The sequence below is a fragment of the Gigantopelta aegis genome, chromosome 7 (genome assembly GCF_016097555.1).
Source record: "Gigantopelta aegis isolate Gae_Host chromosome 7, Gae_host_genome, whole genome shotgun sequence".
NCBI classification, from domain to species: domain Eukaryota; kingdom Metazoa; phylum Mollusca; class Gastropoda; order Neomphalida; family Peltospiridae; genus Gigantopelta; species Gigantopelta aegis.
In genome coordinates, this window is record NC_054705.1 from 43,183,420 (window position 1) to 43,210,868 (window position 27,449).

At 37.4% G+C, this 27,449-nt stretch overlaps 2 protein-coding genes across 4 annotated transcripts in view; one reads left to right on the forward strand and one right to left on the reverse strand.

Annotated features, from left to right (window-relative positions):
- LOC121376867 (delta-like protein C) overlaps positions 1–14,877 on the forward strand; it is a 47,630-nt gene extending 32,753 nt beyond the window's left edge. For all 3 annotated transcript variants that reach the window (XM_041504650.1, XM_041504649.1, XM_041504651.1), the window contains 4 exons: positions 664–753; positions 4,016–4,114; positions 9,928–10,051; positions 13,419–14,877. In XM_041504650.1, the coding sequence (XP_041360584.1) occupies positions 664–753; positions 4,016–4,114; positions 9,928–10,051; positions 13,419–13,503 (398 nt within the window). In that variant the 3' untranslated portion in view covers positions 13,504–14,877. The remainder of the gene's footprint in view (positions 1–663; positions 754–4,015; positions 4,115–9,927; positions 10,052–13,418) is intronic.
- A 628-nt stretch (positions 14,878–15,505) lies between these two features.
- On the reverse strand, positions 15,506–17,728 carry LOC121378095 (zinc finger protein 862-like). The gene has a single exon (XM_041506194.1). The coding sequence runs from the start codon at positions 17,726–17,728 to the stop codon at positions 15,506–15,508; it is 2,223 nt and encodes a 740-aa protein (XP_041362128.1).
- Positions 17,729–27,449: the final 9,721 nt, after the last annotated feature.

A 27,449-nucleotide genomic window follows, 5' to 3' on the forward strand; every position in this document is an offset into this window, starting at 1 on the left:
GTGTCCATGTTGGTGTCCCCTACAGTGATTTTAAATTTCATTTTAACCAATATATATTTTCGACTTGGCAAGATGATTGGGACGGTGTGGTCGTGAACAAGCATCATTCTGTCGAGCCAGTCCTGGGAGAGTGGCAGTCATCCTACAGGCGGTGCAGTGAGGATGAAGTAGTCTTGTGCTGTACCCGCATCGGCCATAGATATTTGACGCATTCATTATTTTAAAGAAGGACCCTTCTCCTCAGTGTGAACATTGTCAATGTACACTGACGCTGTGCCACATTTTGGTGGAGTGTGATCATATTAAGCTGACAAGAAATGATATACCGGGTATTTGGCAACAGAAATGTTTTGGAATCTTTTAAATTTCATCCAATGTTAATTGTAAAGTATTTAAAACACTTTGACATCTATATAAAGTTTTAAGATATACTTGATTTTATATATTGTATTATAGTCCCCCCCCACAGCTCCTTACACTGTGGTTTTACATAAATATATATAAATAATATTTTCATATACTTACCATTTGTGACACCCAATAGCTGATGTGTATTTTTGTGCTGGGGTGTCGTTAAACATTCATTCATTCATTCTTTCTAACATATGTGTATTTAACCATGTGTTTATGACTTAGCTGGTTTTTGTACTCTATATTTTGCAGAAGTATGCAGCTTAACATGTGTACATGGCTATGTGGACAATGAAACTTGCACATGCGTTTGTGAGGGCAACTGGGCTTTTGATCAATGTGGTATGTCTGTCGTAGTAACTGTTGACTATAGTAAAGTGGAAAAGTGTTGTAGAAAAATGTTTCCTTTGTTTCTTCTTTTGTTATTTTTTCCTCCTGTTTTCAAAACAATTTCTTCAGCAAATACTTGGAGAGTATGATTTGGTGCACACCAATGAAAATGTAAGTAGCATGATGCACTAGCAGAATTAAAAAAAAAACACACAATAAAAAGCCACCCCACCCATCCCAACATTTTCTTTAATTTGTTTTATGAATCACTGATTCTCAATAATGATGTGCATATAAGACCATAAAATGGACAAAAACCTAACATGAAACCAGTGAATATTATGTACCAGATATTAGATCTAGATCTAAATGTCAGTTTTATTAAGATTCAATGGCTAATTTCAAACTAACTTATAGTTTTTTCCCCCCTGCTTGGTATTGTAGCAGCCTTTTGATATTGCAATACAAAAATGCCATTATGCCCCTTTCAATAAGATTATATTGAAAACAAGTTGGCAATAGTTGAAATATTTTGACAAAATTTTCTATGATAGCCAGCCATACCAAGGAATCTCAAGAATTATTTCTTATTTTTGGGTGCGGAAAAATTGATGATTTGTTCCACTTTAGCCATTATTTGTTTTATTTGCCCTTGACCTACAATGTGACACAAATATTGTATTGGTGCACGACAAAAGTCACTTTTCTCAAGATTCACAGTTAAATTTGCTGTTGACACTCGCTCAAATAATTTATGAATGCGTTTCATGTATTGTTCAAAGGTGTCACTATAGATATCAACATCATCAATGTAGCATTAACAATTCTCCAAGTTGGAAATTATTCACCAAATGCTGAAAATAGCAGGTGAGGTTTGTTTTTTGATCCCAAAAGGCATCACTTTATACTGGTAAAGTCCATGTGCTGTAACAAATGCAGACACTTCTTTTGCTCTTTCTGTCAGTGGGACCTGCCAATAGTCTTCTAGTAGATCACAATTAGTTACATATTTGGCATGTCCTATCTTGTCAATGCAGTCATCAATCCTAGGGATAGGATATTAATAATTTTTTGTAACTGCATTAATTTTTGAAAGTCCGTGCAAAAACGATATGATTTGTCAGGTTTGGGAACAAGAACACACAGTGAGCTCTGTTCACTACAGCATCACTCAATGATGTCATTCTCAAACATGTCAGTAATATCTTTCTCTAAATATTCTGCCTTTTCAGGGTTCAAACGATACAGATGCTCTTTTATAGGGGATGCACCAGCAATATCCATGTCCAAAGTTATTTTCTTTGGTACATCTGGAAACAAATGTTTACCTTTATGAATCATGTTTTTCAGCTCAATTTGTTCACTACTGTTCAAATGACATGACAGTACATCAGAATATTCACTGTTTTATCAACACAATCCTTATTCTGAAGGTCAACATTGTTTACAAAATACATATCATTAATACTCTTAGCAGAGGCTAATATAAAGATGGGTTTAACTATACCCAGTCAGGTTCATTTCTGTTAACAATTTTTTCATATGTTTTACATGGCACAGGTTTTTCTGCTTCCGCCTACCAGGTGTTGTTAAAACATAATCTAAGTCACTGACTTTAAAACTCAACCTCGCAAGGCCCAAAATATCTAACTTGTAAAGAGTTGCCAAGAATTGGCAAAAATACCAGACCCTTATTACCTGGATTAAACATGGTTTCTAGCACCTTGTACCATTTTTCATTTCTGTCTGACTTCACTTGCTTTAATAAGTTTTTGTTTAAATCCTGAAACACAGTCAAAAACATTGAGGTCAGCTTCCTCACACAACCACTTTTCTATGAACAGTTTAAAAGGCCCATGAACAGTATGACCAAACACCAGTTCAAAAGGGCTAAACCCCAATGACTCCTGGAAAGCTTCTCGGGCAGCAAATAGCAACAAGTGGACCCCCTCATCCCAGTCTTTGTCATACTCAACACAGTATGTCTGAATCATGTTTTTAAGGGTAACTGTTCAACAGCCCCTTGGGTGTTCTGGGTGATAAGCACCATATTTGTATTGCTTAATCCCTAACTGATGCATATCTTGTTGAAACAAGTTGGACATAAAATTTGATCCTTGATCTGATCGAATTACTTTTGGGAGTCCCAACAAAAGTAAAAAAAAAACACTTTGTTAAAGCTTTTATATACTGGTTTTGGCTTTGATATTCCTTAAAGGAATTGCATCAGGGAAACTTGTGGATGCACACATAATAGTCACGAAGTACTGGTTTCCTGGCTTAGTTTTAGGGAGTGGCCCTACACAATCAATAATCACTTAATCAAAAGCTGGATTTCGTTGGAGAGGAGCATTAGGGATTTTTTTGGATTTGGGTTTTCCTACAACCTGACAAATGTGACAAGATCTACAATGATTGGCAACGTCTTACCTAAGTCCAGGCCAGAGAAAAATTATTCAGTATTCTATTATAGGTTTTGTTAATCCCCAAGTGATCAGCTAAAGGCGAGTCATGAGCAATGCCTATAACTTCTTTCCTATACACCGAGGCTATAACTATCTGGTGAATCACTTTCCAGTCTTCTTCAACCAAAGCATCTGGAGGTCTTCACTTCCTCATTAAGACGTCAGTATGCTTCAAATACCAAATTGAAAAAGTCTCAGCTTCCTTTGGTGATAATACGTTCTTTTTTTTAAAACTTAAAAGCAGCAATTCAGGATCTTTTCATTGTTCGAGAATTGACTTCTTCCTACTCAACACATCTAACCCACAGTCTCTCTCATCCAACTTGTCCTTGTGTGTTTCCATATCATTTTCAAGTGGTCATCTTGCTCAACTTTCAATAATGTATCCAAATACTCTTGGAGAAAATATTGTAATTTGTTTTTTTGATATACCCATTTACCAAATATGGATATAAAGTGAAATTGTGATAACATGTGTTATACTTTTTGCATTTAAAAAATAAAATGATACAGAAAGTGTTATCGACCTTAACCCAAGATATGTTATTCTTATTGAGTTTGAAGCCAAAACAATGGTGCGGGAAGTGTCTATTGTTAACCCAAATCCTAACTTGGCATATCTTAACAAAATTTACAACAAAGCTCCAAATAAACGGTGCATACGGTTGCGGTATCTTATTAATATAGTTGTTTAAATTAAGATTTTTTTTTTCTTTTTAATCAAATGACAAAGAATAATAGAAAATAGTACTCAAACCTAAGTACATGTTTATGATTTCACCTGTTTCTGTAATGCTTATATCTTGTAGATTTTTGCAATCAGTGGTGTTACAATGATGGCACGATTAACAAGGATTATTGCAGGTGTGACTGTCGTCCGAACTTTTATGGATCTCAGTGCGATACCGGTACGTTTGGTCATTCTACTTTCCTAAAGTCTGAACCAAATTGTTAACAACGATGATAAATGACTCTCCTACCTTTAATTACAATTAGATTTCCCCCAAATTTTGTCCAGACACAAGTTGTGAAAAATCCATTGACACAGTGACACGGATTCCACATACGAGACTGTAACGATGTCACCAATATCGATTTCGCTGAGATAGCATAGGCCAAAATACATGCAATTTTCTGCTGGCTGCCATTTTGCTTTTTTATGGAATAGTCTTCAAGGGGTGAAAACCTCCAAAGTACGTGACATAATTAATATAAAATCAATGTTCTCTAGTAGTATCTTTAAACAAAAGAAATTAAAAACAAATTAATATGATGTCATCACGTTTGCTTTTGTGTCGAAACATCTTATGACATTGTAAAAGTATTCCATAAAAAGTCAAAATGGCACAGCATTACATGCTTTTTGCCCTATGCGATCTCAGCGAAGTCGATATAGGTGACATGGTTATCATCTAGTATTTGGAGTCTGTGTCATTATAATGGTTTTTTCAACATTTCTGTCGGGACGAAATGTGGGTAAAATCTAATGAAAAAGAAAGGTAGGAGAGCAGTTTATCGTAGTTGTTAACATTTTGGTTCGGACTTTAGTATATCACAATATTGAAAGAATGTATAGCTGAACCTCATTTTGTTGTTTCTTTTTTCTTTCTTCTTGGTTTCATTTACTTTCTATCGTAAAACAGTTTCTTTGACAAAAATACTTCGAAACTACGGTAGACCTCGCTGAAATTACATGTCAGATTTATTCATTCTGCAAGTAGAATAAAAACAAAGAAATTAAGAAAAAGAATCCCAAAATCTATTTTCTTTTAACAAAGTTTGATTAATACATACAATGAGCTAAGAAATATTAGGGAAATGAGAAAATCAGTAGTATCTGTTTGCTGAAGTGAAAGAAAGAAAGAAATGTTTTATTTAACGACACACTCAACACATTTTATTTACGGTAATATGGCGTCAGACATTTGGTTAAGAACCACAAAGAGTTTGAGAAGAAACCCGCTGTCGCCACTACAAGGGCTACTCTTTCCGATTAGCAGCAAGGGATCTTTTATTTGCACTTCCCACAGGCAAGATAGCACAAACCATGGCCTTTATTGAACCAGTTATGGACACTGGTCGGTGCAAGTGGTTTACATCTACCCATTGAGTCTTGCAGAGCACTCACTCAGGGTTTGGAGTCGGTATCAGGATTAAAAATCCCATGCCTTGACTGGGATCCGAACCCAGTACCTACCAGCCTGTAGACCGATGGCCTAACCACGACGTCACAGAGGCCGGTTTGCTGAAGTGAACCATGATTATAAATAATATACAATAATCAAGAAGTCCGCTGTTTACCATAAAAGTAGGTTGCCTACCTGGATGTGTGAGAAGAGTACAGTATTGAATGACATTACCATTTGACCAACAATATTTTTGTATCCAAAATTGCTTTAATGTGGTAAATTAACATATTATTAAAGTATGAATATTGGACACAGTTCAACAGTACAAACTGGAAATGTCGAGTCAAAAATGTTATTATTTTTGTAATTTTCGAACCCTTTGTAGGTTTTTAGATAATATGTTTTTAGAAACAAAGATATGCAATAAATAATGACCATGTTGGAAGTAAATTAAAAAAATAATCAGTTTTCATTAATAACGGGGCCTGTGTTTTTTTGTGTCAAAACTAGTACAGTAATACATTATTCGCCTATCATTCTCATTATCTTAATATAAAAAACTTTCCAATTTTTCCCACGATTTCATTCTATTGCGACCCCTTCTGCTGTCCACACCATCGCCTAGCTGTCTCAACTTTCTCCACAGGTTCAGTCTCTGTGTATTTCCCTGCACCCACCTGGCATCTGCTCCTCTGCGTCCTCTGCCGCTAATAAATCTGGTCTGACCCACGGCTATAACTAACGACCGCCGGTAGTAGGGGTGCATAGTAGGTGGTTACAAATGCCTCTTAACAATGCTAGAAGTAACTACTGAACACTGCCCGAAGTGGTCAGACTAAACCCACAGCTAAAAGCTGATGGGGAATGGCAGGTGTGTGGCACAGATAGCCACAAGAGACAAGCACCTGTCGCGGTTGGAGAGACAAGGACTGGGATGTGGAGGTAGCAAAAGAAGTTGAAAGATAGGAGGAGTTGCCAGATCGGGAAGAAATGAGATGGAATTCAAAGGAAAGAAAGTAAAGTGGGCAGTGGGATAAAAAAAAAAAAAAAGTTATACATTATTTTAGAAGACCTGTTCGGCGTTTCTTCTTACTCATCTTACGCTGATTTCAAACAACGCCATTTGGCATAAAATTTGCTTTATTAGGATCGTGACATTCAAAGACAAGCTTTTTCCAAAATATTTATGGTATATGTTTTCAGGCTATTTATTGACATGATGCTTCTACATTAATACATACTTTATTTTATATATCGTTTTGTTGAAATTATTGTACCGATGGTTACACACCATATCATAATGGATGTGACTGATTTATAAGTGCATACAATCACTGCTGTCTGCGAGCCCATTGGCCTACTTATTGCTCCATCCAGTGTACGACTAGTGTATCAAAGCCTGCAGTATGTGCTGTCCTGTTTGTGGGATGGTGCATATGAAAGTCTCCTTGCTACTAATGGAACATGTAGCAGGTTTTCTCTCTAAGACTGTCAAAATTACTAAATGTTTGACATCCACTAGATGATGATTAATAAATCAGTGTGCTCTAGTGGTGTCCTTAAACAAACAAAACAAAAAACCTTTTGTTTTCTACAAATACTTTCACGGAGGTCTTGTGCAGGTTTTTATCAAACCAGGCATAATGAGTGGCAGTCCTGCAGAAAGATCTGGAAGGAAAGGAAGGGAAATGTTTTTTTTAACGACCACACAGATATTGAGTGGAAACCCGCTGTAGCCACTTCATGGGCTACTCTTTTAGATTAGCAGCAAGGATCATTTATATGCACCATCCCATACAGGATAGCACATACCACGGCCTTTGTTGTACCAGTCGTGGTGCACTGGCTGATGTATCCTGGGGAGTGGCAGTATAACGACTTACAAAGCAAGTGACTGTTTGCTGTGTGGTAGCAGTGACAATCTTGTGAGATTTCATTGATCCCTGGTTTATTCAGAGCTACGGATGTTGGTTACGCCTTAAGGAACGAAATTCATTCTGCGCGGTCGGTGTGGGATCGATCCCCGTCGGTGTTCCCATTGGACTATTTCTCATTCCAGCCAGTGCACCACGACTAGTATATCAAAGGCCGTGGTATGTACTACCCTGTCTGTGAGATGGTGCATATAAAAAAATCCCTTGCTGCTAATCGAAAAGAGTAGCCCATGAAGTGGCGACAGCGAGTTTCCTCTCTTAATATCTGTGTGGTCCTTAACCATGTGTCTGACGCCATATAACCGTAAATACAGTGTGTTGAGTGCGTCGTTAAATAAAATATTTCATTCTTTCTTTCATTCTGTTGAGTGGAGAAGCAGTCTTTGCTTCTCAGATTGTAATCTTTAAGCATCAGTTAGAAAACGAAAAGCAGTTCTAGACCACAGGTATCAGTATAGATTCTGTTGTTATACAATACTTTCAGATGTAGAGCAAAGGTTGATTAATAAGAGAGCACACTGTGTACATTTGTGTGGCGGCTATTGTTGCTTGATTAATTCATTTCGAACCCTGGTCACCTGTGTAAAACTGCATGTTCTGTTGAAATAGTGAGATTGCAGTAGATCTGTGTTGGTTACATTGAATTGTTACCTAGTGTTAATGTCTGCTGACAAATGCGTGCTAGAAATAGTGAGATGGCAGTAGATTTGTGTTGGGCACATTGAACTGTTACCTAGTGTTAATGTCTGCTAACAAATGCGTGCTAGAAATAGTGAGATGGCAGTAGATCTGTGTTGGGCACATTGAACTGTTAACTAGAATTAATGTCTGCTGACAAATATGTAATTCCATTGTTTTCTTTCTTTCGTTTTATTCTGCTACTTACAGAATTAATACATGTGTCTTGTTTAATTTCAGTGTGATCTAGGTCATTTCATTTGTTCTGTTAACTAGTATTAATGTCTGCTACTAAACACATACTAGAAATAGGGAGATGGCAGTGGAACGTTTGAGTTGGACACAATGAACTGTTAACTATACATGTATTAATGTCTGCTAACAGATATATGAAAATAGTGATGTAGCAGTAGATCTTCTCAATTGGTCATAATGGACTATTAATTTCCTATTAATTAGTATTGATGTCTGCTAATAAATGCGTACTAAAAATAATTAGCTGGAAAAATAGCGATAGATTAGTGTTCCACATCTAACTTGGTGGGTCATGCTTGCATGCCCAAAAGTACCTTTTTCATCTTAGGAGTTTTTATTGTAGTCCATCTCAAATTGTATGTACCGTTAGTACGCCTTTATATTTTAGTGACATCTCATTTAAAGTAGACTTTCAGTATATTTTATTAACAGTTGGGGGAGGGGAGGGGGGGGGGGGGGGGGGCGACAACAATAATGATGAGTAGAACTGACAATTGTTTTGATAGAGATTCTGGTATTTTAAAAAAATAAACAACAAAAAAACCCAAAAACAAACAACAAAACAAAACAAAAAATTATAAGGTATGCAGATCTGGACTTGTTCAATCACGCGTATTTCGAAAATAGTAATAAAAATGTTGTGTGTCATACTTCCATGATTAAAAGTAATGAATTATTTTAGGGTTACATTGTTACGGACAGCGTCTACAACTTGATTATGTCAGTTCTGTACATGTATTTCTGTCCATCTAATAGAGTGTATTACCCAGATAACTGATGTATCACATGAATAGAAAGTTAAACAGTTACGGTTTGTTTTGTTCAACGACACCACTAAAGCACAATGATTAATTAGTCATCAGCTATTGGATGTCAGACATTTAGTAATTGTGACACGTAGTCATCAGAAGAAGCTGGCTACATTTCTCCCAATGCAGCAAGGGATCTTTTATATGCACTTTTCCACAGACAGGAAAGCAATACCTCGGTATTTGACCAGTTGTGGTGCACTGGTTGGAATGAGAAAAACCCCAGTCAGTTGAATGGGTCCACTGAAGTGGTTCGATCCTGCGATGCAAGCACCCCAAGCACTCACGTGAATAGATTAACGGCTACACATTAGCATATTTACTTTAATTAACTTCATGTATATCATAAAATTTCCCGATGAACCAATCCATTTAAAATCTGAAGTTGGTATTTATTTATTTGTAAAATAAAATTTCTAGAATTGACCAAACTATTATACGAGGTGGGGGAAGGGGAGTGGGTGGGGCTCTATAATGCTTGAATATGATTGTTTGCTTTGTGCTTCTCAAAACGTATTTTCATAAATGTCAGTCATGTTCCCTGCAGAACACCAGTCACTCACCTGGAGCTTCCGAGTTAAGTGATTTATTACTCACCTGATATTTACAAACATGAAGGACTGGGTAGATATACAAACGACACTTGTGGTAGCTAAAAGTAACAACATTGTTAAATCATCCATTTCAGTGTTTCTGCCAGAAAGAAATGTTTGGGTATGGCACTTGGAATTGAATGCAACCACAGTCAACAGGGGGTAGGGTGGGGTGGGGTGGGGTGAGGGTTTGAAGAAAATGGATTAAGTTTAGAGTTAGGTTAAGAAAATCAGACAGTAATGATTGTAATTTTGTCAAAGATTTGTACAGATTTGCACTCGATTGTGTTCGCTTTGTTAACTTAAGTTTCGTATATTTTTAGTACCGGATTACTGGTTTGGAACAGAGGATGAGGCTGGTGGTTTAGGTTTGGGTACTATAGTGGTGATTGTTGTGGCTTCATTGGTCACCGTCTCGACCGCTGTGCCTTTGGTCGTGTACTTCAGGTAATAGACTCGTGTAGGCATTTGTCTCTTTGTTCATAATATAAGGATTAGTCTATTTTTTGTGGGTAGTGGGGAGGTTGGAGAGGGGTGTATATGTATGTTCAGCATTGATTCAACTTAAAAGTGCTTAAAGTGTTTTATGTTATTTCCGATTTAACATCACCCTTCTCTTGACTTTTAGTTGGTTAACAATCTATTCTGCCTTTTGTGCCTGTGTTTGTTATTACTAATATATTGAATTGTTGTTGGTTTTCGTTTTGTTTTGTTTTGTTTTTTTATTTAATTAGATATATATATATATATATAATATATAAAAATGTTTTGGAGGAGTGGGGTGGGTGGGTGGGTATATTATTTATATATTTATTTATTTAGTTATTTATTAATTCATTTTATTTATTAATTTTATTTACATATTTATGACGTCCCTTTGTATACTAGCTAATTATTTTATTGTCGAAATTGCCCACCAGCATACGTTTATAAAGGGTATACTATAACATATATGTATGTACTTATTGTATTCATGTATTAAGAGGTTTGATTTAGTTTTCACTTTGCTTATATGTATGTTACTGCATATAGATGCGCGGTACAACGTATACCACAATATAACTTGTGCATATATCGCGAAATATTTCCGGTGTACCGGTATATACGGCTTGTATATTTTGTATATCAGTTTGTAGCAAGTTGACTTCTTTAAGTGAATCGTTGACTGTAATCAAGGATATATTAAAGTATCTTGATACATCCAAATCATCTTACCCTGATCATATTAGTAATAGATTACTTAAAATATGAGCTGAAGAATGTTCGTATCCCTTAACCTATCATTACAGAAAGCTTTGTTGTTGTTGTTGTTGTTGTTCATCTGGAATTGGATTAACACAAACCGTAATACATGTCAAGGTCAGGGTTGTATCTCGGTACGATGCAATCAAATGGGCATTTGGCAAACTAGTGGTTGATTCCATGAATCTGTCCAGTATCGGAGGACAGTCACTGTCGTGGAGATCCTTTACTGGAGATTTGGTCCTTCTTGCATCGCCAAAGAGGAATAGCTGCAAATTCTACATATATGTTGTCATTGAGGAAGTCCATCATATCACGCATGTCTCTCTCAGTATACTTTAGTCTCGATTCACACTCAGTCTTGTGTTTATGTCTTCGTTCACCATTCTTTATAACATATGCCCCTTTGATCAGAGCTTGTCGTGGGAGATTTTTTTACATATAATGTTGAAAAATATAATTTTTAGCATTTGTGAACTTTGATCTGGATTGAGAGTGAATGAAATATTGCTTTCATATGATGGCTATATCATTTGATGCTTTATCAGTCAGCACTATCACAGATGGCCGTGACAAAAAAAAGAAGAAAAGGAGCTTCCTGACATAATTTGTCTTCTTTCGTAATGGTACAAGTTCACTGAGACACTTTGCCCACTCTGTAGCATAGTCTTCTACAGCATTTGTAATGATTTAAATATAGTCCCAATAGACAATTGTCTCTTCCTCATATTTGGGACCATACTGGAATAACAGTGTTCAAGATTAAAACTTTGGGGCAGTATCCCACTTGGATACTAACATTTCAAAATCTGGTATCCCACTTGAGAATTTAGTATCCCGGCAAAATATCCGCCCGGTCCCCCCCCCCCCCCCCCCCCCCCCCCCCCCCCCCCCATTCATTCCATATATAAGCCGCAGAAAAAAAAAATCCCTATTTACAATGATGGAGGAGGAGGATTGGGTGTGTGTGTGTGTGTGTGTGTGTGTGTGTATTTTTCTCGCTATTGCTCCAGTGTAGCATTAAACTGGGTACGAGTTGGGGGAGATATTGTTCCAGCATAGCATTATACTGGGTACGAGCTCGAAAATATTGTTACTTAACTTCACCAGTAAATAACGACTTTCATTGTTTCAGCGAAAAATTAAAACGCAGGATTAAAAAAAAACACCCAACATTATATGGTATCCCAGTGGGATACTGGGTTCTTGAAGTTTGGTATGCAAAAGTAAATTCTGGTATCCCCGGGATACCATTAATCTCGAACACTGAATAACTGCCGAAGGTTGCAGGACGCAGAATTTAAAACAAATTATCCAATTATACCATCTTAATGCCGACAGAATGCAGCAGACATTACATAGTTGAACCCGTTTGGGTAATAGTAACTTAAATGGTCATAAATGTTCACGATACCACAGTGAAAATCCATGTAGTGGTTGCGGGAACCCACTTGGAGATACTGAAGACTTCTTACGCGTTTGTCAACTATATAATGTAGTTTGTAATACCCGTCAGTCAGATCACCATAATCTTAATTCTAACATTTTACTATTTGGTGACCCAAACCTTAGTATCCCCAAACTATGGTGCTAAATATTTTTTAAATGTGTCCACAACTTCATTGTAAATAGCAAACGTTTTGTGATTAATTAACTATTCCTTTTCTGTTAGTTTTTTTGTGTTTTTGTTTTTGTTTTGTTTGTTTGTTGTTGTCGCCTTGTTTTTGATTTTGTCTTATGATTGTATAATGGTAAAATAATAACCTGTTAATGTTTTTTTTATCTTTTCTCCCTTCTATTTCCCCTCTTATTTAGTCATTTGGAACAAGTTATAAATAGTTATGTTTTATTTTATTTCTTGTAAAATATTCATATTGTAAAATGTTAGAAGAGACCTTTAATACAGGCTAATTCCCAGAGTGCTACTGTTTTTGAATGGCTATAAAATAGTTTAGGCCAAAATTTCTTTATTTGGTATGTAGGGTGTTATACTACCAAATCAAATCCCATAGACAACATCAGTAACATATGTGGTTAAAACTCCCACCTACAGCGTATCAATCGACATAAACACCACAGATATAAATACTACCACCCCTCACCTTTAAAGTGAATAAGAGAAAAAAATGGGGATCAAGCTGCTCATTTCAGAGATAATGGGTAGCGTCTATGACTGCCCTAGTTCGCCACACAATTTGAGAACTTTTTTTTACAGGTGCCTCATACATGTTTCAAGCACAAGGCTACTTGACACAGTGGTACTAGATTAAATAAAATTACATACATATTTTGCTAAAGATGAAACTAATTTTTCTTTTACAACCAACACACTCACATTTATCACCAATCACAGGACTTGTGGTGTTAACTTCTCTATCAAAAGTTCAGTGCACCTCGAACTTTGACCCAGCCGGAAGTTATTTGGTTTAGTACTACCAGTAACACTAAGAGAAATACAGCTATTTTTATATGATGTACATTGGGAATTGTGGTATCACAACAGTAACCGAAATAAGACTTATGTTATGTCATGCAGTGTTGGGAATAAAGCACAGATTATTTTGTTTTACAGGAACAAACGGAATACAAAAGATGAGAGGTCAGAACCTAACAGAAGAGCCAAACGCCAAGCTGATAACCCTTCCTTCTCGGTTTAGTACTTTAATAATGAAGACAAAAAGATAATTCACCTGCAATTTAACAGTGTTTTCATGTGAATTTTTTTTCACAAATTTAAAAGTTTTGTTTTGTTTAATTACACTACTGCCTGGAGCATATTAATCATCAGCTATAATTTTTACACAGTCGTCGAGGAAACCTGTTACAGTTTCACATTAGCATCAAGGGATCTTTTATTTGCACTTTCCAGCAAATAAGATTAGACTTTGATGATAAAATATTTTCTAATTGTTTTTTTAGCTTGTAATTCTCATATTCACATATATGGCATGTAAGGTCAAGGTCATATTGAACTGGGTTTATAGTTGCTAATAACATTCAAATCCTTTGATGAATAGCTAATAATTACAATGTCATCTTAATGGTGCCTGTTTTGTATGAATATATTTTAATAAACATAGATTAGATTAGATAAAGATGGCACCAAAATTGGTTAAAAGCCATGGTATGTGCTTCCTGTATGCGGCTAAGTGCATATAAAAGACCCCTTGCTGCTTACGGAAAATGTAGTGGGTTTTCTCTGACGAGTCGGAATTACCAAATGTTTGACATCCAGTAGCCAATGATTAGTTAATCAATGTGCTCTTGTTCTGTTGTTAAACAAAACAAATTTTAACTTAACATAAAAATGGTTTACCTTTTACCTTTTGTAATAGTGAGATGTCACTAGATCTGTGTTGGCCACAATGAACTGTTAACTAGTGTTAATGTCCTAACAAATACGTACTAGAACTAGTGAGATGTCACTAGATCCGAGTTGGCCACAATGAACTGTTAACTAGTGTTAATGTCCTAACAAATACGTACTAGAAATAGTGAGATGTCACTAGATCCGAGTTGGCCACAATGAACTGTTAACTAGTGTTAATGTCCTAACAAATACCTACTAGAAATGGTGAGATGTCACTAGATCCGAGTTGGCCACAATGAACTGTTAACTAGTGTTAATATCCTAAAAAATACGTACTAGAAATAGAGAGATGTCACTAGATCCGAGTTGGCCACAATGAACTGTTAACTAGTGTTAATGTCCTAACAAATACCTACTAGAAATGGTGAGATGTCACTAGATCAGAGTTGGCCACAATGAACTGTTAACTAGTGTTAATATCTTCTAACAAATACGTACTAAAAATAGTGAGATGGCAGAAGATCTTCTTTGTGAAGGTCATATTGAACTTGGTTTATAATTGCTAATAACATTCGAATCCTTTGATTGATTGCTAATATTTATGTTGTTACACTTTGTTGTTTCCCCCAGTTTGACGTTTATTTTTCAACTATACCTTTCAAATTAATAGTGCATGTTGTTTTTCATGAATATATTTCAATAAACATAATATGTTATTAGATGCAGATGACTTAAGAATTTGTTGTTGCAGTTTGTGTGTTCCAGTATTTTACAATTTATAATAGTGAGAAGGCAGTAGATCATTTGAGTTGGTCATAATGAACTGTTAACTAGTATTAATGTCTGCTGATAAGAATGTGCTAGAAATAGTGAGAAGGCAGTAGATCATTTGAGTTGGTCATAATGAACTGTTAACTAGTATTAATGTCTGCTGATAAGAATGTAGTAGAAATAGTGAGAGGCCTGGAAATAATTATTTGGACCGTGCCTGTCAAGCTGTCCTATATCAGTCAGTTTGTGCCTGTCACAAATTAAAATGTACCTGTCACCAAATTGCATGCCAGTGTGTAAATATCGAAAGCAATTATTACAAATTTTAGAATGTTATTTATCTTTTATTAATCCTGTAATATTAATAAATGCATGAAATTATAGTATGACTGATAAATTACTTATATGGTCATTGTTATTGTATTCAGATCAACAACTGCCAATATCACTTTGGTAAGAAACCTTCAAATCTTAAGCAGCCACTGTTGTCAGAATCAGATAAGAAACAATGTTGTCAGCATAACTTTGACTTGTATCTGATTTCGGTTTCTAGTTTCTAGTTTATGATATCGTTCATGTTATATATCCGTAGGCAGGAAACCTTCAAATGTTGAACTGTCACTACTGTCAGATAAACAGAATACATTTTCATTATCACTAAAACTTTCACTTGTGTCACCAGACTCCGAATCAGATCCACTAATCTCCTTTCTTTCAGTTTCTAGTTTCTGGTATTTTACTTTTGGGGGTCTCTTTTTGTACATTTGCCTTTTCTTCTGATTTGGTCTCCTCCTTTTCACCTGGTTCCACAGATGAACTACAGGGCTTACATCAAATGATCCCAGTGGGGGACCTTCCTCAACAATTCGTAGGATATTTGTTAACCTGTCCTCACCTAAAGAACACCTGCTATGACTCTTTGTTCTTTTTAAGCGAGAAAACATTCTCTCAAGTTTTGCATTACAAACTGGTACAGAAAACAAAAGTTCAATGAAAGTCAGTATATTCTTCCACTTAGTGGACTTAGAGCAGTTAAACAAAATTTTCCAGGTTTTTTTGTAACAACTTTTATGTGGCTGTAAAAAGTCCAGTGTGTACCTGACCATGTCGTGCCATTCCTCTAGAATATTTTGAGGAGAGGCATCTGGAGAAAATCCTTGTTTCAGCAATACAGGCTGAAAGTTCTCTATCAGTTCAGTAACATTGACATCCGTAAAGTCTACACCTGCCACATCAACATTTGATTTCCAGTGTTCAGTGTTTAATATAGTGGCAACATTATTCAGCTGTATACTGCTGGCACCCTTTAGTCTGGAATCCATGGCACAGTGTACAGCATTTATAATGGTATTCTTTGCTGATTTTACATCTTCAGTGGCCTTCAGAAAACTTGTTTTAGTGAATTCTATCCCCTGATAAGTGTACACTGAATCAGTCTTTTGTAACTTTCCAAACAGAAATTTAACAGCAGGAAGATCCTCAAAAGACCTAGTTAACAATTGATCAAGAGATTCTTCAGAACACTTGATATTATGTAGAACTCCAACACTGTCAATAACATCTTCTTGAAATGCTTTGGACAATATAGCTGCTGGGTTCAGGACATCAATAAAGAATGCAACATACAAAAGCATGCGACTAGAATTCCACTCACACAGATAACCACATATCTTTTTATGATCTTTACATTTTTTGTCACCAGCTAAGTGCTGTAGATGTTGCATGTAAACACCATATTTATCCAGGACCATCCGCAGTGCTGACAACTTGAAAGAAATCCACCTTGTACCACAAGCACGTTTTGGTTTCAGAGAGCCCTCTTCAAATTCAAATGTATCTTTGACTAAATTGTGCAAAGTTTTCAGTTCCTGTAGTTTTTTGGGAGATTTATGGTAAAGGTAATACAACCTCAGCAGCATATTGTCCACCTTTTGAAATACGGTAGTATTTAAGGCATCTTTCAGGGCCAATTCTAATTTGTGAGCCACACACCATGTATATATTAGCCATGGTGCTTTTTGTTCCAGAAGTGCTTTTACTCCACTTTTATTACCACTGTTGACTGATGCACCATCAGCACCAAAACCAATAAGCTTTGAATAAAGTTCACTTGGCATGATACCCAGTGAGTGAAAACTCTCCTCAATTGCACCAAGTATTCCAGGTGCATCTCCCTTTTTGACATCTTTTAGGTAAAGAAATGAAAGCTTCACTTCAATTTCATCATTTTTAGAATAAGGATCAAAATACAGTACATATACAACTTCCTTTTCTGTAACAGACTTGTCTGTGCTCCCATCTGTTAAAACACTATAGAATTTGGCTTTTGAAAGATCATCATGCAGCTTTGATGCTATAAACTGTCCATGAATGTCCACAAATTCTGCACATTGTTTACGGTTAGTGTAAGCTTGATCACCTATATCTACACCATGGTAAGTTTCCAGTTTAATCAAATCTTCATACACAGAGAATGGGAGCTCTTTTTTGGCAATAAAATATGCTATTTCAAATTTTTTTATTTGTTGAAGTTCTTGTACTTTAGTCATACTACAAAAGCTGTCACCAAGCGTTTGTTGTTGGGGGTCTGGTTCAAATACATTGTGAAGATGTTCAACACATTCACCCCTAGCGTTCATGTCCTTGACGTAAAGTTTGTATGCATGTTTATGGTAGTTTGTTGAAGAATGGTCTCTAGCATTTGATAAGCGCATGTTTGTAGACCCTCTTATCCAAACGTCAGTGAAATCTCTACTACACCGTATCTCTTTCTCAAACTGTGTGCAGACGACACACCTCATTACGGTCACCTCACCTTTAGAATTTGTTTCGTGTTTTAACCAAACGGATGCATTAGTTTTTACCAAGTCGTCATTTATCCATTTTTGCAACGTTGTTGATCGTAGAGTTCTAACCTGCTTCTTTGTAATGCTGGTAATTTGTGGGGATGAATCTGATGTTTCGCTACCGACATTAGTATCACACGTACTACTACTTGTACTTGCTACACTTGTAGTTTTATCAAAAAAAGATGTTATCTTTTTCGACATTCTAAATTCTTTACCTTTACGGACACCACGTGATATCCGTTGTGCATGCACGGGCGATGACGTCACTATATTCTCGGTTTCACGTTTTATTGTTATTATTTTTAAATATATATTGACCCGTATAAAGTATAAGACGTGTTCTGTTGATTTGTTATTTTATGTTATTTACTGACATAATTAACTTCGCTCGGGGGGGGGGGGGGGGGGGGGGGGGCAAAAATTTCGTGCTGTCGGCTATTCGGGTCACTCGGAACACATTTGCCGATTAACGATTTTCTGATCGGACCCGCGTTCCGTATAAGCAGCGTAAGTGCAGCAGACATATTTCGCGAGACGCGATTTCTGCCAATTCGTCAAGGAAATAAAAGTTATAAATTTTTTAGTAGTACGTTTGGGTGTTTTCTTCCTTGTATTTAAATATGTTTGCGTGCAGATCTATTCGTTGTGCATAGTTGAGCAGAAATGCGTAGCGTTCACAGTGGGTTTTTTGGTGTGCAACGCGGCCCCGCTCTATTAATAGACACCAGCTGTAGTAATCGGTTGAGGTGTCTCTTCCCCCAAAATAATATTAATAATGACCGATGTGTGACCGTTCCGTTTTAGAGGTACAATAACATTCCATTAAATAATTATAATCGGAATCAATTAATTGTCAGTTAATTTTAAAGGTAAACTTTAGTGCTAAAAGACGCTTATAATTATCACGCCGTTTGTGTCAACCATTGAACCAATGATTCGCCGAGGTGAGGTCATTAGGCGTGTCTATTAATAGACAAAAACAATTTGTGTGTTGTTTTTTCTCGTGGAAAACGTAAATGCCTTCTCGTTTGTATTTAGTTACCATAAAAACTAATGTAAGCTTCGTGCACGTGCACACTAGTCGGAAAATATTCAAAATATGCCTCTCTTTTTTTTCTCAAAATATAGAGAAATCGGCTAAGACAAAATAAAAATAGCAGTTTTTGTGCCGGACAAGATGACCGCTAATATTAAATACGCGACTGTCAAATCGTGACAAATCACAAATACGTACCGGACAATGACCGTGATTCGGTTTACAAGTAGAAAATAATCGGAAGTGTGACCAAACATGACACGCATACATACAGACGCATACATACATACACACACAGACATACACATACACACATGCACATATCGGTTATTGGGCAACCAACAATGGTAAATATATGAATTAATTTTTGATGATCAACATCAATTTAAATATTCAAAAGTTAAATTAAAACCGTGTAAAAGAGCTCTGCAATGATCGATGAAATGCTTGTAGAACTTCAGTGTGGAATGAATGATTTTATCTACCAAACAGATCTTCCCCTTTTCGGTGGAAGATAATTTCACTACACCAATATCTGGCGCGAACTGCAGTGTACACTGAGCTGGAGGATCCTTGTTTAGAATAAATGAGTGTGTCAAGTGTGTTTGACAGGCGAGAGCATGACAAAGTATTATTCCAATCTTCCTGCACCGCCAAGGCCATAGGGGAGCTACCATGGCCCCCCAAGTTTTGCGAGTTATCATTTTATTATATATTAATTTTCACCCCCCCCCCCCCCCCACACTCCAAACCTCCCCCAAAGTTCCCTTGGCACTCCGCTCATCATCCCCCCCCCCCTCCGTTAAATGGATTTTTTTTGGATCCACCACTGGCTGCTGCCCTTCCATAACTGGCTTCACAAACCAGCTTCTTCTTGATCGACAACCTGTTCCAATTATATTTCCAGGTTAAAAAAATATTTTGGTTAATGTTATATTAACGATCAGTGTAAGGCAAATCCAAAGCAAACTGGGTAGCTATATCTGTATTTTCATTATCACTGATGCCTGTATGGCAGGGCACTCGACAAAATACAGTGCCTGTATTGGAAATGGATAGAATGACGCATTTTCTTATCGCCTTTCCATTTAAGGCATGTTCCAGATTTATATTTTGTAATGCCCTCTAGTTATTTCAGTCTGTTAGAATAATGTGCACGTATTTTGATTCCATAGAATCCGTAATTTCTTCAAGGGTTCTAATGATTGCCCAGGTTTTGGCAGAATGAAATACGAATCGGGCAAACTCATGAAAATTATTGTGTCCGATGGGAAAAACTAGCATAAGTCGCATCATTTTTATTCTGACATTCTTGCATATACGTAGCCCAGTGGTAAAGCACACGCTCAATGCGCGTTCAGTCTGGGATCGATTCCCGTCGGTGGGCCCATTGGGCTATTTGTCGTTCCAGCCAGTGCACCACGAATGTTGTATAAAAGGCCGTGGTATGTGATACCCTGTCTGTGGGATGGTGCATATAAAAGATCCCTTGCTGCTAACCTGAAAGAGTAGCCCATGAAGTGGCGGCAGCGGGTTTCCACTCTCAATGGCTGTGTGGTCCGTAACCATATGTCAGACGCCATATAACCGTAAATAAAATGTGTTGAGTGCGTCGTTAAATAAAACATTTCCTTCCTTCCTGCATATAAACGGTAATGTGCTATCGGTACCAGTCTTAAATTATCACGAACTTTTGTTTATCAATAATAAGATCTGTGAGAGAAAAGAATGAAGGTGTTAACCGAATGTTGAACCAGAACTGCTTAAAGGTTTGTTTTGTTTAACGACACCACTAGAGCACATTGATTTATTAATTGGAGGTCAAAAAATATGGTAAGTGTCTTAGACAAAACCCGCTACATTTTCCCATTAACTCTATTATCCTGTTCAATTATTTAGACCCAAAGTTTTTTGCAAATGTTACGTTTATGTCCTATTCGATATTTGTTTTCTTTGCATTTACATAAAAACAAACCCAAACCCCGACAGGTTTTATATAAAAATCATATAAAATGCACGAAGTTGACTTAATTCCACTTTTTAAAAATCTCTGTGTCTTTTGAATGCACGTTATTTCTCCTATAAACCGGCCTCGGTGGCGGCGTGGCAGGCCATCGGTCTACAGGCTGGTAGGTACTGGGTTCGGATCCCAGTCGAGGCATGGGATTTTTAATCGAGATAACGACTCCAAACCCTGAGTGAGTGCTCCGCAAGGCACAATGGGTAGGTGTAAACCACTTGCACCGACCAGTGATCCATAACTGGTTCAACAAAGGCCATGGTTTGTGCTATCCTGCCTGTGGGAAGCGCAAATAAAAGATCCCTTGCTGCCTGTCGTAAAAAGAGTAGCCTATGTGGCGACAGCGGGTTTCCTCTAAAAACTGTCAGAATGACCATGTTTGACGTCCAATAGCCGATATAAGATAAAAAATCAATGTGCTCTAGCGGCGTCGTTAAATAAAACAAACTTTACTTTTCTCCTATAAATAACTAAGGTCATTTGCATATCAAAAGCATCATTCTATAGTGCGTTTCAAACTAATGTTCGGTTCTATCGTCCTATCCGCACAAATCGTAGTATGACCTATATTTAAAAAAATATCTATAAACATGAAGCAGGCGCGGATTCAGGTGGAGAGTTCAAGTGACAAAACCTCAGTTTGAAAAAAAAAAATGTATCAGATATAATTATATTGTGGAATACACAAGCGCGCGCGCTGAAGGGAGAGACAGACACACACAGAGAGAGAGAGAGAGAGGCACACACACAGAGAGAGAGAGAGACACAGAGAGAGAGAGAGAGAGAGAGACAGAACAGAGAGACGTCATTTATGTAACGACGCACTCAACATATTTTAATCTATGGTTATAGGGGGAGAGAGAGAAGAATATGGTATGCATGCGATTGGTGGAGGTGTGACCCTCTGCACAACCCCAACCCCCCACTTAAGGCTTCTTTTGTATATTGAGCGGGACATAGCTCAGAGGTAAAGCGTTCGCTCATGGTAGGTCGACTGATCGATCCCACATGGTGGACCCATTGGGTTGTGTATAGTTCCAGCCTGTGCACCACAACTGATGTATAAAGGCTGTGGTATGTGCTATCCTGTCTATGGGATGGTGCATATACACGTCCCTTATTGCTTATCAAAATTGCTTATCGGAAACAGTGGCCCATGTGGCGGTAGCGAGTTTCTTTCTCACCGTCATAATGCTCCTTAACCGTTTTGTCTGACGCCACATACACGTATATCAAATGCGTTGAGTGTGTCGTTAAATAAACATTTCTCTCGTATGTATGTGTAGTCTATATGCATTTCTAGTCGATTAGTTTATAGGTTGTTAGGTTGTTTGATAGTGAATGATATGGAAATCAATTGTTTTTGGTGTTAAAGAGTTCATGCATACATTAAAGTAATACTCCTGATGGGTATGGAGAAATAACTTAATCAGTCGACGAACTCATTTCTTCATCACTATCTTCGTTAAGAGGGACATTCACAGGGGGTATTTTATTTCTTATAAAACTATTTTGTTTTCTAAAATCTTCTATCTTTATTATACTACTCAAAAGAATTTAAGGGTCAGACGATATTTTCGACATTATTTTCTGAATGTCAATTATATTAGCTAGACCATAATGTCACGCCTGGTATTGTTCCATTTTGACGAAAGTGGGTCTAAGCAACCCATAAATGAATTAAAATCCACTGTCATTGACACTGTCGACTAGTTCTAATGGCGAAAACATGCTTACATTTGCACGTAAATTAGGGCGAAAGCGAAAGGTCTGCTAAGTGCCCATAACTTGCTTTTTCACAAAGCGCTTCATTTGCACGCTTTGCACGTGTATTCCATGTTCCCAATGCTGAATTTCCGTATAATTGGAGCTTGCGTTCGTGTACGGTGCACACTCCAAATTCGACAATAGTACGACTTCAACTGACTATCGAAGATCGAGGAAGGGCTATTGCTTGGCTTCAGGATGGCAATACGCAAAGAAATGTTGCTCTGAGACTTGGTGTCAGTCAGAGTGTCGTTGGCCGACTGTGGCAACGGTACCAAGCAACGAATTCTGTTCGAAATCGTCCACGTTCGGGAAGACCCCGAAGCACTACAAATAGAGAGGACCGCTACATCACCAATATGGCTCTACGTCAACGCACAACCACTGCACGCCGATTACGTGACAATCTGCGGACTGCGACTGGAACTCGAGTGTCTGATCAAACCATACGCAATCGTTTGAGAGCCAATAATCTATGCTGCCGTCGCCAGGCTGTTCGACCACCACTCCTACCACGTCACAGAACGGCCAGACGTCACTGGTGCACGCTTCATCTGCGGTGGCAACGTGTTCAGTGGGGTCGAGTGATGTTCACTGATGAGTCCAGGTTTAGTCTCCAGTTCAACGACGGTCGGGTTCGTGTCTACAGACGTCCTGGGGAGCGCTTCGCTGACGTTAACGTTAGACAACGTCACCGGTTCGGTGGTGGCAGCGTCATGGTGTGGGGCGGCATCTCTATCCACCACAGGACCCCCCTCTATGTGGTGGATGGCAATCTGAATGGAATCCGCTATCTGAATGAGATTATCCGGCCGTTGGTTCTCCCAGGCCTTCAGCAGATTGGCGGCGGGGCAGTTCTGCAGGATGACAATGCCAGACCCCACCGCGCCAGGGTGGTAACGGACTTTCTCAGACAAGGTATGCCAGGATGGATTGACCAGCATATTCGCCTGACTTGGCCCCAATAGAGAACGCCTGGGACGAATTAGGCAGGAGAGTTCGGGATAACCATGCCCCTCCGGCAAACCTTCATGATCTGGGTCAACTTCTTATGGCAGAGTGGCAGGCCATTCCCCAAGAGTTCTTCAGACGTCTGATCAACAGCATGAGGCAACGATGTGTCGAGTGTATTCGCGCCAGGGGTGGATTCACACACTATTAAACGAATGTTCTAATGTGTAAAATCCATGTTTGACAACCTTCAACTTTGACAGCATGTCATGTGACTTTCTTGTATACAGTGACGTTTGTGTTTTTGTAAATATGGAACAATAAATAAATTTTTTTGGTGTAGTTTACATTATCAATCTAATACACTCTGAAACTTATTTGGTTATAAATTTTTGACCCTTAAATTCTTTTGAGTAGTATACATGTTTAACTGCGTCAGAGAAGTGTGTAGGTGTGACAGAGTTCAATGCATGTGCAAGTTCTCTCCGCACCGTGGTAATTTTACCATCATTATGACGAGCTATGTGCCCTTTGACTTGACTCCAGATCAGTTCTATGCATTGAGTTCAGAATGTCTTGGCGGCAGTCTTAGACACAAGTGCCCATGGCGTTCAGCAATATCATCAGTAACAAATTGCTTTGCACATTCATGCTATAATGGCTATAATGGCCTTCACGTAGCCTCAGATCCCAATGTTTTGATATGCAAATGACCTTAGTTATTTATAGGAGAAATAACGTGCATTCAAAAGACACGAGATTTTTAAAAAGTGGAATTAAGTCAACTTCGTGCATTTTATATGATGATTTGTATATATGTAGTAGCATCATAATGGGTTCAAATAGACGACAGATGACAGCGAGGTGGAATGTTACTCAGGTTTATTCATATTTTCTCATTCTTTATTTCTTTACAGCTCTGAAAATATTACAAATAATTTCATCCATTAATTATTATGACCAACATCACTGTAATTACACCAATAATAAAATATAATGTTAATCATCCAATGGTATGATATAATACACATACAAAATTACTTCATATACATGCCAAAACATACATTACACAATATTAAATCATTACAAGCCTAATATTACATACAATACATATAATAGTCAACAATAACCTCGTAACAAACGTCAAATATAAAATCATAATATACAAAATATCTACCCACATAATATGAACTATTGTACCTTCATAATTTACACAACCCATTTCTTAAATATAGCGATACAATTTATTCATAAACATACCAAGTATGTGGACCAAGCTGTCCCAGTAACGAAGTAATCCGTCACGTCATCACGTGCACAAACGACGAATCTGAATTAGAAATAAATCGTACAACTATGCAATTATAACTATTAATAATCAGGTATAAACGGACCAGTTTCAAATACATGTAATAAATATAATATTCTTCAATACATGTCTACATGAGCATATTGACATTCCAACCCGTCCAATATATTCACACTCCCTTACCTAAGCGTATGTATTAGTATAAACTTCACAATTTAATATAAAGACATCTGTAAAGACCTCTACAATATTCTACAAGTACTTCATAAATCACATTAAAGTTAAATACAAATTTACAAGAACCGAATATTTCCTCTCTTCCAGCAGCGAATCCAACCGAGCATTATATCGTAGTCAAACATCCTACAAACCAGAGTTTATATAGCCAATAGAAGAATAGAAGGCGCAACGCACGTGCCTACAGTCGCACATGCAAGAAATGCACATCTGTATCTCAATACCCGAGTAATCGATAATAATATCTAGACTTACTACATGTCAAAATAATTATTATAGATAACAATACCTAGACTTACTACATGTCAAAACAATTAAAACTATACAAACACTATCACATATAAAACCTGTCGGGGTTTGGGTTTGTTTTCATGTAAATGCAAAGAAAACAAATATCGAATAGGACATAAACGTAACATTGGCAAAAAAAATTGGGTCTAAATAATTGAACAGGATAATAGTAGCAAGGGCTATTTTATATACACCATCCGAAGAGACAGGATAACACATACCATGGCCTTTTGGCATACCAGTCGTGGTGCAGTGGCTAGAGCGAGAAATAACGCAATGGGCTCACCGATGGGAATCGATCCAAACGACCGCTTTACCACTGGGCTACGTCACACACCCAGAACTGCTTAATGAGATGACGTAATGTTCTGGGCCCATATTTTCGAAGCAATCTTAGACTACGAAATCGCACCCTACGATGGTTTCACGATTTCGTAGCGCTAAGATAGCTTCGAAAATATGGTCCCAGGATTTTAAAGAGGACATGGCATACTGTTGAGAAATGTTTGCGCGTCCAGCACCCCAACTACGTTCGTGTGAATTATCGTACATTTTACTGGATAGCTTCCAAATGCACCAAGACAGAGCCTTGCTCGAGGCTCCTCCAGCCCTACCCCTTATTGATAGTGACTCGAACTAGCCAGAACCCAAGTCCCTGGTTGTGTATACAATCTAGCATCTAAAACAAGATGGTTCCCATCGACCAATCAAAATTGATTAATTAAGTAGAAATGTGTACTTACATGTTGTTGTTTTTTTTAAATTATTTTTTATATTCCCATTTGATTTCTGTCGTTTGTAATGCAGAGGGATGAAGCGTATGGAGACTAATTTTGATTTATACATGTCTGCCATGTTGGATAAACCCTGAACACAAGTCTGCAAATACAGCTTTCTTATTGGCTGCTCAGTGGTCGAGCAGGGGGGGGGGGGGGGGGGGGGGGGGGAGAGAGGATTAATCAAGGTCCGAAATATCGGGGGGGAAGGGGGTTGAGTCCGACTGCATGTTCCCTGGGGCTGGAAAATGTTTTAATTGGATGACTTTAAACGTGATTACTTGGCATCTGAATCGTAAGGGGCGGGTTTAGCTGAGTGGGTTGAGTGCTCACGTGAGTGCTAGCGTCGCAGGATCGATCCACCTCTTGTTGTTGTTCCATACATCTGAACCAAGAGAATAATTTATAAAATTAAATTCACAAACTTTACCGTGTTTTAGGGTAGTAGCCACACATGTTTTATATGCCTAGTCGCCTACAATATATATATATATATATATATATATATATATATATATATATATATATATATATATATATATATATATATATATATATATATATACACACATACACAGACACACACATCAAAACAAAACTTCTTAAATAACAACTTTTTCTTATTTTAAAACTAAGAAATTGTCTTCAAAACGGTTTTTAAAAACTAAAAGATCAAATGGATAGTAACAAAAGTAACTTTCAACAATACAACTTTTGTTTGCTAATCATAACTAGTGCAAAAGTAGTTCTGGCTCCGAAGAATGTATTATTGGTCAATAAGCGAAAATAATTTTGTTTATAATCTAGCAATCGTATCTTACCAATATATACAGTGATTGCAGGATAAATAAAGATCCATTGCTGCTAATCGGAAAGAACAGTAGCGAGTTTCCTCTCTCATGATCTCTGTGATCCGTAACCATGTCTGATGCCAAATAATCATAAATAAAATGAATTCAGTGCATCATTAAATAAAACATTCCAATGCTGACACTTTATACTTTTTTCTTGGAAATACAACTTTTTCCACATGAAAATACCAGTAGTAGACGGACCGGTATGGGGTCATGACCTACTTTCCGTGATCACGTGACCGTGAGAGGAAGGCAGGAAGGTAATGTTTTATTTAACGACGCACTCGACACATTTTGTTTACGGTTATATGGTTACGGACCACACAGATATTGAGAGAGGAAACCCGCTGTCGCCACTTCATGGGATACTCTTTTCGATTAGCAGTTAGGGATCTTTTATATGTACCATCGCACAGACAGGATAACACATAC